Raw genomic sequence first — 17,499 nt, forward strand, 5'->3', positions numbered from 1 at the left:
AGTGCGTAAATATTTAGATGAATCATTTGATTCTTCTGACTTTTCTGATCAACATGATTCAGATGTTGATCCAGATTTTTTGTTACCTAGTACGAGACAAGATTCTTCACCAAGAGCAGGGCCGCCTCATACTTTTATAAATACTGGAAGTGACACGAGTAATGAATCATTCGAGGTAAGCTCAAGCTCAAGTGATAATGATGATTACAATAATGCTAATAATAATGATAATGATGATCAATGGTACGAGAATTGGGAAGATATACCAGACTTCCAATTTGATAATATTATGTCAGGAATAAAACTAAATATACCTGATTCCGCAAAAGATAATCCTATACAAATATTTGAAATGTTATGGACAAGTGAAATAACTGATATTGTGGTATCCTCGACAAATAACTATGGTGTAAAATTGACTTCACAAATTCGTCCACATAAAAAACATTGTCGTACAGCCGAATTTAAAAAAGTTGATGTGGAGGAAATAAATAAATTTTTGGCCATTTGTTTACTCTCTGGATCTATGAAATTTTCCGTAATCAGAGATATGTTTTCATACAATTCGCTATATTATCACCCTATCATACCAAGAACTATGTCGGGTAGACGTTTTGAACAGATTTTAAGAAGTTTTAATGTTGAATATTATGACCTAAAAAAAATAAGTAATACAAATGATCCAATAAAAAAAAATTGAACCAATTTTTAAGAAACTTATAAATAATTTTCAACTAGCATATATTCCATACGAACGTCTATCACTTGATGAATCGCTTTTACTACATCGTGGTCGCCTTATATTTCGACAATATATGAGACTTAAAAAAGCAAGGTATGGTATAAAGTTTTTCGAGCTCTGTACACCCGACGGATTTGTTCTAAATATGGAGATGTATAAAGGAAAAAGAGAAGAAATTCAAGCCGGTTCTACATCAAAAATAAATAATTTAGTTTTTCGTATTTTGGAAGCTTTTCTTGATAAAGGACATACAGTTTTTATGGATAATTATTATAATAGTATTATTCTTTCAAAAGAACTTCTATATCGAAAAACACATACAACAGGAACACTACGCAGTAACCGTAAAGGCAACCCAAAATGTGTAATTACAAAAAAGTTAAAATCTGGAGAATATATTTGGCGTTAACAAGGAAACATTTATGTATCTAAGTGGAAAGATAAAAGGGATGTATTAGCTATAACTACAAAGTACCAACCACAACTTTTATCATCAAAAAATCGATTTGGAAATGAAAAAAATAAACCAAATGAAATTATTCAGTATAATAATAATATGAATGGTATCGATAGGTCAGACCAAATGGTCAAATATTACAGTAGCCCTCGTCGAGAGCTACTGCTACTATTTCATCGATATTTTTACTTTAATGTGTGGGGTTGATGATTGTAATAACAATATACTTTAAGACGTACAAAATAATGCATATTAGTGTAATACATTAAATACATTTAAATTCTGGGAATTTATATTAATCGCCTAGTGCAGCGTTTCTCAAACTGTGGGTCGCGAACCACTTATGACGACTGATGCACATATACGCACACAACGTAGAGATAGGTAACGAGTAGATAACTGAGATAACTAAAAATAAACCGAATGTACAATATCACATTGGGAAATATAATAATTGTGAAATGAAATCAGTTGTCATTTTATCAACGTCTACGGTGAAACACGGACCACGTTAAATTACGTACGTACTGTATTTAGTATATTTAATATTTTGTTTTATTGTTTATACTGTTATAGACATCAGACATTTTTTTTAAAAACCCAAACTGTATGATTCTCTTAGTGAAGCCTCTACTGGCTCTAATTCAATTAAAATAAATAATACAGTCAATATAGAGTCGTCGGAATCGTGTGTAGTTGAAAATGCTTCGGTTACCATGAATACAAAAAATAACGGCGGTCATGTCATCTTAACCAACGAAAAAGATATTGGAAATTATTTGAACGTCGAAAATATTGAATATTGTTTAAAACATGAACTTTTACGTAATCCTTGGGTACTGAATACTACTTATGACTTTAAGAGTGATTTAAAATTAGGAAGAACTCGAGCATTTAGACATCAATGGTTGCACGAAAACGGTTCATGGTTGACATATTCAGCTCATGAGGGTGTGAAAGGAGCTTTTTGTAGAATATGTGTGTTGTTCAAGCCATCAATTCATAGAGGCGTACAAGGTGGATTTATAGTAAAACCGTTTACCAAGTATAAGGATTTTCATGCATCTTCTAAAATACATTTGTCTTCAAATTGGCACACTGAATCAATGTCAAGAACGAAAGATTTTATGGATGTTATGAAAGGTAAAAAAATTAGTGTTATTGAACAAGTAAATTCTGGATTGCATAAAGAAATAGAAACTAACAGGTTAAATTTAAAACCTATTATATCAACTATTTCGTTTTGTGGAACTCACGACCTTCCCTTTCGAAGGAAAAAATCAGATTCTGGTGTTTTTCACGATCTTTTGAATTTTAGTATTGAAACTGACGATGAGATATTGAAAGATCATTTTTTAACTAACGTGGGAAATACTAAATATTCGTCCCATAGAACTCAAAATGAATTAATCACATTATGTGGAAAGATATTAAAAGAAGAAATAGTGTGCGAAGCTAATGCCGCGAATGCGTTTTCTGTTATTTCTGACGAATCGGCAGATATTTCTGGTGTTGAGCAGCTAACAATTGTAATTAGATTTTTAGACAAGCAGTCAAGTCCTATAAAGATTCGAGAAGAATTCCTTGGCTTTTTACCATTAGATAAATTAGACGCAGAATCAGTTGCTACTAAAATTTTATTTTATTTATTTAATTTTATTTTATTTATGGAAGACTGTGGCCTTAATTTAAGTAAACTTTATGGACAAGGTTATGATAGTTGTGCTATAATGGCTGGCAAAGTAGGCGGCGTTGCTAAATTAATTCGTAACCGATATAATAAAGCTTTATATTTCCATTGTGCTAGTCACCGATTAAATTTAGTAATTAACGGTCTAAACAAAATTATGGTTATTCGTAATACTATTAGCACAATAAAAGAAATTATAAAATTTTATCGCGAAAGTACACTTCGAAGAAATCTTATACCCAACATACCACTTTTTTGCGAAACACGCTGGTCTTCAAAGTATAAGAGTATTAGGCTGTTTTCTGAAAATTTTATTGCCATAATTCAAAGCCTTCAATCTTTGTCTATTAATGGTATTATAAATTCGAATACAAGACAACGTGCACTTAATCTATACTCCTCAAACTCGAATTTTACATTTATAATAAGTATGAAAATAATTGCTAAATACAGCGCTATCTTAGAACCGGTTACAAATATTTTACAAGGTGTATCAATGGAGCTTTATAAAGTTCGGGAACATGTGGAGGAATTGTTAAAAATGTTAGAAGACAATAGAACAAATGCAAATGAAATCTTTGATTTATTATTTACTGACGCCAAATCTATAGCAGATGACTTTGAATTCACTATAACTTGTCCCAGAATAACTGGAAAACAATCACACAGAAACAATTATTCTTATGAATCTCCCAAAGATTATTATCGAGTATCAATTTTTCTACCTTATCTAGATTCAATAATTCAGTGTATTAAAGAAAGATTTGAAAAAAGTAATAGTGTTGCTTTTTCATTACAACATCTTCATCCAGCATTATTTATAAAAATGAAAAAACAAGAGTACACTGAAAGCATAGCAAATATTTATAAATTTTATAAAATTGAAAATCTGTTAGCTGAAAGTGAAAGTTGGTATAGTTTATGGCAAAAAAAGACTGCCGAAGTATGGACATAATAGATTTACTAGAACATAGCAATATATTTTTCCCTAGCATTACAATTGCATTAGAAATTTTTCTATCTTTGCCAGCTACAAGTTGTACAGCTGAAAGGTCATTTAGCACTTTACGAAGAGTTAAAACTTGGCTTCGGTCTACGACGGGTGAAGAATGATTAAATGGTCTATGTGTGAGGAAACAAACCCAGTATCAATGTAAAGCTTGTAATGTTCCATTGTGTCCTGGATCTTGTTTTGAAAATTTTCACAAAAATATGTTGTAAAAAAATTATTTCATTATTTTATATTTTATTAATTCAATTTTTTAAGACTATATTTTCATTTTTTTTTTTATTTCATTATATTCTTTTTCAAAATTTGTTATACAAAATAAACCAGGTTGAGTTGAATTATTATTATTATTTTATTGTTTTAAAAATATAATCATACTGCTATAGCAGTGCAGTGATGTACGTAGTTGTAAATAACAATGTAGTGGGACAGTACTTCTATAGCAGTAATAATTAAGTGCAATTTTGAAAGTAGTTTTTTTTCCCTACAAGAATTTCAACTGTCCACGAATGTGTTGTTTTGATGCAGTGCCATCAAATGTGAAGGATATAATTTCTATACCACTATTATGAATAAACTCTAGACAATGTGTTTTAGGGTGCTTTATAAGAATGTAAAAAAAAGGCCCGCTCAAACTTCGTTTTGAAGTTATTCATGAAAAACTTAAAAAACTTCATTTTTTCGTTATGCGCATTTAAAAAAAAAAAATAGAATATTTTTAATTTTTTTTTTGTTTCAAAATATGTGGATTTTCACGCTTAATAGATTAGTAAAATCAAAACTTATCTAACATACTTACTTTTGAAGTTTTTGCACGTAAACATTGACAAATACCATTTTCAAAATTCATAATAAATCCTTTCTTAAATTAGCTGAAAATCAGCTTTATAATATTTATATAAATTTTTTTAATATATAGTTTTTTTAGATTAATTTAAAATTAATTTAAATGAAATTATCTTTTATCTACAAATGAAAATCATGAACTAAAATAACAAAAACGGACATCAAAACAACGTTCGTCTATCTTAGTCAATTAAATCTAATAATAATCTACAACGCTGATAAGCAAATCGTAACGGACGTTTAGGCTGGGGTCACACGTACGTTAAGACGGACGTTATAACGTCCGTTGTTGAATTATATGATTTTACTATACGATGGTCACACGCTTGACATCCGTTGGATTTACCTCCGTTCGTCGTTGCTAACGTCCGATACATGCTACGACGGACGTAAATAGCGATTATCGCTATAAATGATGGATGGATGGAAGTTGCAACTGTTGTATTTGAAAATGTTGGTGAAAAAACTAAAACAGAACAAAAAGTTATTAGTAAGTACTGACTATATTAATTTATTTTCATATGATATTAATTAAATAATTAATAAATAAATAAGTTTATTACTATTTACTAATTATATAATATATATGTAATATGTATACTGGATATACAGATGAACATAAATAATAATATTTTAAATTTTTTCATTCTGCCATGCCACTTGTCCTAATTCACTATTGAAATAATTTGTCAGTGCATCCCGATATCTGTTAATAGATCTGTTTACATTTAAATTATTATCTAGTTCAATATCGTCCATACCAGTTACCATAAGAGAATCTTCAAATTCATATCCATCACGTGCGCGAACAAAATTATGCAAAACACAACAACATTTCACAATATCAATTGTTAATTATATATCAACATCTATTGCGCGGTGAAATATTCTCCATTTATTGGATAAAATTCCAAACGCACACTCAACATAGCGTCGAGCACGTGAAAGTCGATAGTTGAAAATCCTTTTATTGATTGGTAAACATTTTCCTGCATATGGTCTTAACATATTTGTAGATAACCCAAACGCTTCATCGCCCACAAATACATATGGCATAGGTATCTGAATACCACGTATTAGATTAGGTTTTGGAATGTTTAGTGAATCATTTTGTAGTTTCTTATATAAAGTTGAGTTTTTAAATATTGTAGGGTCTGAGTCTTTGCCAAATGAACCAACATCAATAAACATGAAACAATAATAAGAATCAACCACTACTAATAAAACTACAGAAAAAAAGTGTTTGTAGTTAAAATAATGAGACCCACTTCCATGTGGTTTGATAACCCTGATGTGCTTTCCATCAATAGCACCTATACAATTAGGAAATTGTGCACGTTGTTTATCAATTTATATCGTTGTTCCGCGATTTCTAACCATTTTTCTTCATTTGGTGTTGGTATACATTCATTGTGCATAACTTCCCATATTTGCGAACACACTCTCCGTATAATACCACATAAAGTCGATCTACCAATTCTATATTCGTAGTGTAAATCTTGAAGACTGTTTGTACTACCCAGGTACCTGCAAAGGGAAAACTTTGATAAACATAGAATTACAAAAATAAAATTACTGTTAAAAATAAAACTAACCAATTACTAAAAGTATGTTATATAGACCATGGACGTATAGTATGTTATGCATAATATTAAATCCTGCATTTTAGATTCTGAACGAAGTGATGAATGTGTAGATTTTAAAATGATGTGTTTTTTTATGTGTCTATAGTCTATGTAAAAAAAAAAATCAAAAATCGTTAATTACGATTTAGGATGCGTTTGAATTTTAAATTTTTATGAAATCGCGTAATGATAACGATTTATCTTCAAATGAATTTAAATATTTAGTATTATTCAAAAAGCATAAGACGTATAACTTGAAAATTGTACTAGTTATTTAGATTGCCATTTTCTTTAAATTTAATTTTCAAAATATTACGCTTATTTTAATGCTATATTTATAGACATTTGATATATTTGTTTTTGATCAGTTTGTTTTTTTGTTTTTATAAATATCGATAAAAATTTTTTGGCGGAGTTAAAATACTTGAAAATTGAATACAAAGTTTCTCATAAGTTAGTCTTGTAGTGATTTAAAAATGGTAAGAATACATAGGCACAATTTTTTTTTATTAGCATTTGAAGTTCAAATATTAACAAAAAATTCGTTAAAATCATGAATATTTACAAATTTTTTTGTAGGTATAATTTTTTCGTATACAATGATACTTATCATTGGATTCAAATTTAATACATCTATTATAGTGACCTACTAATTGGCTGCTAAACAGCAGAGCGTTACTCACTTGTTTTTTTCTATTTGTTTTACACAGTACAAGATCTTATATCAAAATGGAGAAGTGTACGCGATAATTATATTCGTAGTTTAAAAAAAACAAGCCGAATGTAATAAGTCTGGAAGTGGTAGAAAAAGAGTTCAACGTTAAATTTTTGAAGAACAGCTTTCATTTTTGAAAAAAAATAGAGAACTTCGTCCCACTACTAGTAGTATTCAATTAGAATCGAATGAGGAAGATCTTAATGCAACGCAATTGTCAGATAACATTAATGTAGTAGATGAAAGTTTAATAGATGATAATATAAATAATATAAATAATGCAGAAAAAACTATTTCGACACCTCCACCAATTAAAAAAAAGAAAATTAATTTAGAAGAAAAACTTGCTTTGTTTTTGGACTCGAGACAAAAAAAAAGTAATGAACCAAACCAAGATACTGATGACGAGGACCTAAACTTCTATAAGTCAACATTACCGTTAGTTAAGACATTTAACATGGATCAAAAAATGCAATTTCGTATTCAACTCATGCAGCTTCTACAACGTATAAAACTAACCAATAATGCACCTTCATATTTCCAACCACCTGGTCCAATTTTTGACCCCAATTCTGGTGTATCGATATCTTCATTAAATCATAATTATAACTCATCTATGCCTATGTACCCGTCTACAATACAACACACTCCAATGTACAACTATGACGAATTGTCACGAGGAAGTATACCTAACACAACTACACCATTATTGTCTAACAACTCCGTTACTGGATATTTTAGTCAGTTTTCTACAGATGAACAAAACACGTCTACAAGTAATATGTAAATTTAAAATGATACATAAGATAATGTATATAATTTTAATTTTTTTATTAATTAAATGCTAAAGAATAAGGATCACCAATAAGCATACTAAAAGTGTATTGTTATTTTATTTTTAAATTTTTCATTAAATATAATTTTAAAAAAATGCAAATATAATTATTTATTTTGTACATATCACGTACCTCAAAGTAACGGCCAACATCTCTTCTGCTGGTATCGCAGATCTCATAACTGTATCTTGACGCATTATTTTAGACTTAATTTTGTTGAATAGCTCGTCAAATGTACTTTGTGACATGCGAAAATAATTGAAAAATTTTTCATTGTCAGCTCTTAGCATGTTGTATAGATTGTAAAATGTACCACTTAACAATCGTTCACTATTTATTGGATGAACCCACCATCTTCGATTCGCGCGTTTTTTTTTTCGTAATACTCTTATAGCTGAGTATACAAAAATTGCGGTGTCTAAATCGTCCATTTTGTAAGATGTGAAATTGTCGACTGACGTTTTACGTTCATGTGTCTAGGGTAGTGACGTCCGTTAAGACTTAACGTCCGTTGCAACGTCCGTTCTTTCAACGCTCGTGTGACCCCAGCCTTATCATGTCTTGTCCGTCGGCAACGTCGAACGGACGGTAAATCCAACGGACGTCGTATGTGTGCCTGCTACGTATGATTGTAATGAATTTCAACAACGAACGTCATGATGTCTGTCGTAACGTCCGTTAATAAAACGCTCGTGTGACCTCGCACTACGTAAATCGATACCGAGTATGCAATCCACCTATGGCGGATTGTCCCACCTCCTGACGTCGTTAAACGAACGCCGTTTTGTTCGCGAAATATTAAAAGTCGAATCATGTTTTAGAATTTTAAATGCATTATCAGTAACAACAGTGTAAATCGATTTTCATACGAAACTAAACCTACCAGGTAGGCGCACAATGTGGGCGCATAGGTGAAATGGTATATGTACTGAATATACAATATTACCAAAAACCATGACACTCGAGTATTATTAAAAATAATTTGTATCTTAATTTATTAACTTACAGAAATAAAAACTGTATAGACGGAAGTAAATTTAAACGCGCATTTATCGTATCATATACAATAATGATTCTAAATTAATTTAAGAAAAAAAAAAATTTCGTGAAAAAATCGAAAAAAAATGCAAGGTTAGTGTAATGTTATTGCGCAACCGACATATCCGCCGGAGCAGGAATCGAACCTGTCTGTATAATCACGGTGAACTACTCCTAACACCTATCGACTACAGTTTGAGTCGTGAACTGATACCGAATCTCGAGCAATTAAGTCGTTTCGGAGCCGCTAAGAATTCCACGTTAAATATCGTTTTACACAGACGAATCGTATTTTCCAAAGCAGGTCAAATAGTCAGTGCCAAACGTAATAGATTATTACCTGGTAATGTGGATAAACTGATATTTTTAAATGCAAATTTAGAAAAATAAATGATTTTGACTCCCATTGCTCATTATTTTATCATATGTTGTTTTTATTAAAGGATTTAAATATTTTTTTTTTTTTTTATTAATGCTTTTGTTTTATTGAAATTTTAATATTTTGTTAAATAATTAATAATAATGTTATAGTTAAATAATACATTTTAAGAAAATATTAGTCATGTTTTAAAATTGAAAATATATATTTATTATTAGGTAATGACATTTTTTCAAAATACTTTTTAATTTAGCTTTAAAAGTTTAACCATTAACCTAAATAATTACATTATTTTATTTTTAGGATAAGCTTTGTATTATATAATATTTAGGTAACCTAGTACCAGTGGCGGCTCGTGCTATAGGGCACACGGGCACGTGCCCCACCTAAAAAATTGAGAAGAAAGAAGAAAAATGTATATTCAATTATTAAAATTAATATTGAATAAGTATTTCTTCCATCATGATATAAGTTGGTACTTGGTAGTTTGAATATTATCGAAAACAATGTTTTATCAAATATCGGATAATCCGATCAACAGTACTAGATTTCCCCCACTTTTCGACACGAATTAATACGGCATTGCCGGGCACAATCCGATTGTGCCCGAATTCTATTTTTATTACGATTTATAATATTTTGTCGGTTCTATTGCCTTCGTATTGTTATTGTCGACCGTCGCCGGTTTTGAAAACATGATAAGATAACAATTAATTATTATTTGTTCATTCTAATAATTCTGTTAAGTGTGTTTTGTTTATTTTATTAAACGTTTAGTACTTTTGTACTGTCATTTATCGCCTTATCGGTGCATTTTTCTATAATATTATAAAATAAGTATTTTTACTATTTAGTGTATGGTGCATAGTGTATAGTGATTAATACCTAATTAATTAAATATTTTTATTATTTGTCATCATGGATACATATGTTACGGTCGAGCATTTACTGAATATCCACTTTTCAAGTTTACCTCTTGAGAAAAAGATTGAAATAAAAAAAGAAGGTAGGCCAATGCCAAATTTAAATATAATACAAATTAAGAAAACAAAGTCTAGAGAATTTAAAATAAGTTTTAATAAAGACATTTATTCAAAACATGATTGGTTTTGTGGTTGTTCTAAAACGAACCGTTTGTTTTGTTTTCCTTGTATACTTTTTTGTCGTACTTCTGGTTTCTTCGAAATAGTATGGCAGAAGAGCGATTAACAGCATTAGCGATGTTATCAATTGAAAAGAAAATGATGAACCAAATATCAAATTTTAATGAAGAAGTCATCAAAGTATTCATGAAGAAAAAAGACAGACGGATCGATTTGGAATTCAAAAATATAACTACTGTATAATATTGTGTTAATTGTTAAAAGTACTTATAAACCATAATTTTTTTTTAATTATTTGTTTTGCAAGATACTTAAGACTACTTATAAGAGTATAAGGTTTTGGTAAAAATTTTTATTTCATTTAAAAAATCAACAGGAATTGATGGTAAGTTCAAAGTTCTCATAGTGGAAAAAGAAGGAAATATTTGTGCCCACCTTCAACGAACCCCACGAGCCGCCACTGCCTAGTACCTATTTTTTATTTTTAATAGATTATTATGTATTTATGTTTCAATTGTAATATACTATGTTATTTATATTTATTAGGTATATAATTTTATATTTTAACACTATTTGTTATGACTTATGATAAATAATAAATACTCATTAAAAAAAAATAATTTATGATTTGATAATTCATTTTAAAATTTCGTATTTACCTTTTACATTTGATATTCTTTTTATATTTAATTTAATATTTAAATTTTTAACTTTAACTTTTAAGCCATGGCTGTTTTAAAAACGTATTTTATGTTGATCTATAAAAAATTTGAAAATAGAAGTTGTAGAAAATTACTTTAGTAATTAATAATTCCACTAACAATAAACTGAATAGACACGCATTATTTTAATATCAGCCATTATAGGTATATCGATTATCGAGTATACTATTTTATAATAGTTTATTTGAATAGTTTAAATTTAAAAAAATTATCGAAGTTTGAATGAATTTGAATTTTTAAACTTCGAATAAACTATCGAATAAAAACTATTCAATAAACTATTCGAATAGGTTATAGATTACTTCCGAATAGTTCGATAGTTCCCATCACTAGTATTTACCTGTTCTTCTGTCCATTATTTCTAAAACATTTAGTGTGTTGTTTTGTATAGATTTAATTAAAATTTGTCTAATGTATAATTTATAGATAGGTAATATATTTGTATGTTTGAATAATTTTCCTGACGGGTATTTTAATAGCAAGGAGTACGCTACTTTTAATAACATTTTTTGAGTTATATGTAATGTATTTATGTATGTTCTAATAGAGCCTCCCCAACATGTTATATCGTATAGTAGTATTGAATTATATAATGCCATGTATATTTGTCTTATGATTGATTTATTAAGAAATCGAATTTTGTAGAATAAAGCAGTTAAGCTCCTTATTTTATTTTTTATACTTTGGATATGTTCAGACCATTTTAAATTAAAATGGTATAATACAGTATAATACGATGATATAATGCAGTTTATTGAATCAACAAAAAATAGTGTACATCGGTAAATGAAAACTGTGCGTCGAACAGACATCACCGCTCTCCAAAACCTGCAACACGTTTAAAAACTATATTAAACTACTATGAGTATATTAATTGTAATGAAGTAATGACATACGTAACGATTTGGCCTATGACATGTAATAATAATATATTATATTATATATATATATATATAGAGTAGTAAATACGGAATACATACCTCGTACGTCAGTTGGCGTCCGCGTTCTTAAACGAACCGAATTTGTGTACTGATTTCGAAAGGCGCACTACGAATACGGACAGAACGGTCGTGAAAAACACGAAACGGATATCTGCGAAAACAAAAACGTAATTTTTACCGCGATTGCTACCGACATGAACGCGATCGGAGAACAAACCGTGTATACGTACGGCTTGAAAAAGTCGCGCACTGCACGAATACGTACGGAACAGACTCGAAAAACGAAGGAAAAGTCTTTAAATCCGGTGAAAAACGGAAAATTTTCGAAATAATAATAACTATTATTGATAACGATCGCGGTGAAAACGAAACGGCGGTTGTACGGCGCGGAAGCATATAAGCATATATGCAACAGGGGTCTGTTTCGGCACACGTGTTCAACTACGAAATCCCATTGGTCAATTTTAAATTCCCGCCAAGTTTATTATCGCACAGATATTAATGATATTATTTAAAGATATTGTATAAAGATTATTTAATGTAAGATCGTATAATAATTTTTTTTTTATATATATAACAAGAAAATGTTAAATAATTTTTTTAATTCAAAAAAATGTCATTCTGACTTCACTCTACAGTTATGATCAATACAATATAGTCTATAGGTACTGCTATAAATTGTAATAGGCATTTTTTAAATTAATTTATAACAACTAATACATTGTATTTTCTATCATTTTTATTTACTTATTAGTTATTTACTATACAAATAAAAATTTAAAATACTTATATTATATTCCTATTTCCTTGGTTTTTTTTTCATAACATATTTGATTTATGATGTGGGTAGTTAATTTATATAATTCAAATAAATGTTGTGTTATTTGATCAATAGATAAACTAACAACAGTTAATTATTGTAAAAATAAAATAAAACATAAATTATAATTACCTAACCTAACATCTTAAATTAGTAAACCTTTACTAAATCAGTAGATCATTAATTTTCTTGAAAATGACTTTTATCATAATATCATACTTCTCATTATAATACAAACATAATAAAGTTACATAAATGATAATGAATAAAATAACTTATAAGGGCTTCTATCAATTTTTAATAATAATTAATAACATAATATCATAATAATATTTTAATAATAATAAATAAAGCTTAAAGACCTATCCCATGTGATTTAGCATTTGGAATATTTTTTTCTACATTTTCTGCTAAATTTGTTCTTATTTTTTTCTTAAGAGGATCGTTATTTTTAGGACGTCCTACAGGCAGTCGCTTATTGCCTCTAGTAACTCCAGGTCTTCTTCGAGAAAGTTGTTGGCTGTACATGAATTGTGGCACGAGATCGATGCCGCAGATATTTTACTTCCAGTGGTACTAAAAAATGATTCACACATGGCAACAGACTTAACTTTTTTTAATCTATCCAAACATTTACTGAGTACTGAAGTTGAAACTATACTGTTATATTTGTTTAAATTTGTTGTTAATAAATTTTGAATTTGTTGAGTATAATCATAAGCAGAGTTATTTTCATGATCATTGTTACAGCTATTAAAGTTTAACTCATTGAATAATGAGGTTTGTCATTATTTTGATTCTGATATAAGTGGCATGTAAAATGATTTGTCACGCACATTTTCACCAAATGTTAATTTTGCTAACAAATAACGCGATTCTGTATTTATAGCTGGTAAATTTGACTTATTTATTTCATAATAATGGTAAATTGTAGCTTGGTGTTTGCAAAAAGCTCCTAGTTTTCCATTAGGGCAAGTGCAAAATCCATTTGTAACATCAATTTCATAAAAATTATTTTATGTTTCAAACTTCACGTTATACATATTTTCAGATAATTGTTTTATTGAGTCTTTTTTAATATTATTTGATCGTTTAAGCTGATCTTCAAACATATGTCGAGCTTTATCGTTTCTCCCATTGAAAAAAGTCCGTAAACGCCTTAGATAATATTCTTCTAATGAAGTAAAAATTAAATCTACTAATGCAACTGCATTGCATGCTTTGTTTCTGGAAAGAACAATGTCCTTAAAGATTCGAACATTTACTTCTGAAAAATTATTAGTTTGGTGACTATGAATAGAAGCATCCCAAAACACTAAACACCATAATTCTTTTCTTTTCCAACAATTACCAACATACTTAATCCATTTTTAATATTTTAGAGGTATTATAATATTATTGATACAGCTAAATTCAGTAGAAATTTGGCCAAATGCAGTCATATAAGCTTCTTCAGCATTATATATATTTGTAGCTACTAAAATATTATGAAATAGTCTAAACAAAATCTTCCTATCATCTTTAAGTATATTATGATTTATACCCCACAACCATCTCCATACAGATTGTAGTATGTGAAATCTGCATAAATAAATTTTAGATTCATGCCAAATTGATTGGAGTGCTTGTGTTCTCTGCTTCGCTATCATCAATAACAAATTGTTTGGGAAATCCTTGATCATTAAAACCATTAGATACTGTCTGCTTTAAAAGTGAAAAAGGTGTTTTATAATCAAAAGTTGACTGACCTTTTGTTATAAATATACCTAAAGGAACTGCTCCAACACTACATGGTGCTAACATGAACGTTATTGAATGACTTTGAACGTCACAAAATGAAATGCTATCTACAAAAGCGATATCTTTAGAGAATGGCAATTGGTGAGCTATTTTCATTATAGGGATGATGACTAGAATAGCAAATGGATTTTCAGTGTATCTAACAATAATTCCATTTATCTTTATAAAAAATTTTCTTCTCTTCAAGTTTCTAAAACAAAAATTAATTATTTTAAAAACTGAAAACTTCAAATATGGATAGGTATTTAAATTTTTAAATTATAAAAATAAAATAATTATATTAATAATGTATACAGTTTTTACAGTATATATAGTTACTGTATAAGAAGACAGCTAACTTTTTATTTATTACATAGATTTATTGTAAAAATAAGCTTTTCAGTAAAATTTTTAATAAATGTTTATTTTTAATAGGTGAAAACAAAAACGATACCTATAACTAAATCATAATTAATGAATACCTGAACATATTTACTTGTCTATTTTATTTAAACGTATACAATTTTATTGAAATAGGTTTTATTCATTTTTCTAAGTACTTAGGTGTGATATAATACTTATTAATCTAATTTATTTTTATAATATTTAGAAATAACAAATATAACATACACTTAGGTAGGTACTAATTTAATAGTTAAATACCTAATTAAGTAATAGACTATGAAATTATGTTAATTTCTTTTATAATTATATTTTTTTATAAAAAGAAAGAATAGTATTCATAAATCATGTTAAAAATACTTTTCAATGTTATATAATTACATACCTGTAAAACACTTTTATGATTAGAAAAAACCAAATTATTTTCTTTCCAAACGTCATACCAATGGCAAATTGTTCTATATTTTGTATTTATTGTGGCATTAGCCAATTCTTCAGAGTTTTTACCATATTCTAACTCAAGTTTTGATTCATGCATCTTAATAGATTCTGATATACTTAGATAAAATTAATGTGTGTAAATAAACTGTAATTAAAAATATGAAAATTAATAATTCAATAATTATTTTACCTAAACCATCATTAAAATAGTTGTCAAACTGTAATCTACATTATTTTGAAAGCTTTAAAAACGATAGAGCTTCTGCAGTATTAATATTGTGATTGTGATCATTATGGATCTTTATTATAGCTGGCAATCCATCCTAAAATAGGAATTTTGTAATTATAAATTATAGTAATACATAAATATAAGGTAGGTACCTACCAAATTAAATAAACTTTTTACTAACTTAATTTTAAATTTAGTACCTTATACATACTCATTAATTATAAATCATTGTCTTACTTACTTTTACAAACTTATCATTTTTTTTTTTTTTGTATCCTTTGTTGTTAATTTTATTTTTATGTCAATCTTAGCATTACACTGTGTATTTTTTGATCTTCCTCGTTTATTGTCAGTTTTGGATATTTTATTGAAACCACTATGATGGCATACATAGATTTTTCAAGTGAACATTAGGAACAACTATTATTAGGAAGTTATTTTTAAAATAAAATAAAAATGTATCTAATAGGTAGGTACTATTCTTCTGCACAAAAAATGAGGGTTTCTGTGATGGATGTGTTAAATTTGAATTCAATGATTTATCATTGTTCCAATAAAAAATCAATTCTAAGTAGAGATCAACTATATCAGTCTCTATATAAAGTATATTTCATGATATTTTTTTTTTTGATATTGGCATTAAAGTAATATATTTTATTAATAGTGTTATGTTAGTTGATTTTTGCAAAAACATTACATTTATTATATATTTACACTAATAATAGTAAGTTATAGTTATTATAATGTTAAATTATATTATTATTGTTACTTTTAAGGTAATACACTTTAAATAGGTCCATGGTTTAAATAGATAACAGCTTAAAATGATTTAAATATATGAGAATGCTATATATCATTGCATAGGTATAATAAAATGTATTGTATTGTATAGTATAATATGTAAAAGATATAATTTCCATAAATTTATATATTATTTTATTACCTACTACTACAAAAAAAGAAAAACATTGTAAAATTAATACATTCATTAATCATTGCTCTGCTCAGAATTTTAAAATGATAAAAACAATAATGATGGATTATAAGACTATAGTTCCTATAATTTTTCAATAGCATTAATTAACTAAGATATAATATAGTAATAACAACTGAAAACTATCTACCTACATATTATTATGTTATATTTACATATTACAATAATATATTTAAATATAAATATATTGAAAGTAAAGTGTTAGACATTTTTTAACATTTATTTATTTTTATTAAATTTAAGTACATTGAACCATTTGATTTTAATAATAAAAATATTCTACAAAAACTATTCAATAACTGTTATGAGTATTTATTTTTGTTTTGGACATTAAAATCAGTAAAATGAAGATACTTTCAAGTTTCAGCTATACTGTTATACTATATATAAATAAATGTTTAAACAAAATATTTATTGTGTAGTTTGTTGGTAAAATTATTAATCTAATATTTAGTAAATAGGTACAAAGATAACTTACCTACATACACATTTTGAACATTCATTAAATGCTGATTTATTATGCATACACCAATTAGTATTGGTTTTATTACTATAATCACTAATCCATCTAAAAATGTCTTGCTCAGAGCACAAATTTGAGCGATAAATATTATTTTCACATTCAATTAATTTAAAAATTTTAATAATGAATTAATACACTATATAATTAATCAATGGTTGGTGGTAATGTGGTATATTATGATGAATTATGATTATAATAATTGCACTGT

The 17,499-nt window shown here is 27.7% G+C and overlaps 2 protein-coding genes across 2 annotated transcripts; one reads left to right on the plus strand and one right to left on the minus strand.

Moving 5' to 3' along the window:
* The first annotated feature begins 1,915 nt into the window (after window positions 1-1,915).
* Window positions 1,916-3,844, plus strand: LOC113560155 (52 kDa repressor of the inhibitor of the protein kinase-like). Its single transcript, XM_026965916.1, has one exon. The coding sequence runs from the start codon at window positions 1,916-1,918 to the stop codon at window positions 3,842-3,844; it is 1,929 nt and encodes a 642-aa protein (XP_026821717.1).
* A 1,755-nt stretch (window positions 3,845-5,599) lies between these two features.
* Window positions 5,600-6,155, minus strand: LOC113560156 (protein ALP1-like). The gene is made up of 2 exons (XM_026965917.1): window positions 6,122-6,155; window positions 5,600-6,057 (listed from the first exon to the last, which is right to left on the minus strand). The coding sequence occupies exons 1-2, from the start codon at window positions 6,153-6,155 to the stop codon at window positions 5,600-5,602; spliced, it is 492 nt and encodes a 163-aa protein (XP_026821718.1).
* Window positions 6,156-17,499: the final 11,344 nt, after the last annotated feature.

This window comes from Rhopalosiphum maidis, chromosome 3, assembly GCF_003676215.2.
Source record: "Rhopalosiphum maidis isolate BTI-1 chromosome 3, ASM367621v3, whole genome shotgun sequence".
In the NCBI taxonomy this organism is placed as follows: domain Eukaryota; kingdom Metazoa; phylum Arthropoda; class Insecta; order Hemiptera; family Aphididae; genus Rhopalosiphum; species Rhopalosiphum maidis.

Excerpts from the sequence above, each read along its gene's own strand:
- LOC113560156 (XM_026965917.1), bottom strand. The coding sequence starts at position 6,155 with ATGAATGTATACCAACACCAAATGAAGAAAAATG. Across the intron at positions 6,058-6,121 it reads ACACCAAATGAAGAAAAATG|GTGCTATTGATGGAAAGCAC; the intron begins GTTAGAAATCGC and ends CTAATTGTATAG.
- LOC113560155 (XM_026965916.1), top strand. The coding sequence starts at position 1,916 with ATGAATACAAAAAATAACGGCGGTCATGTCATCTTAACCAACGAAAAA.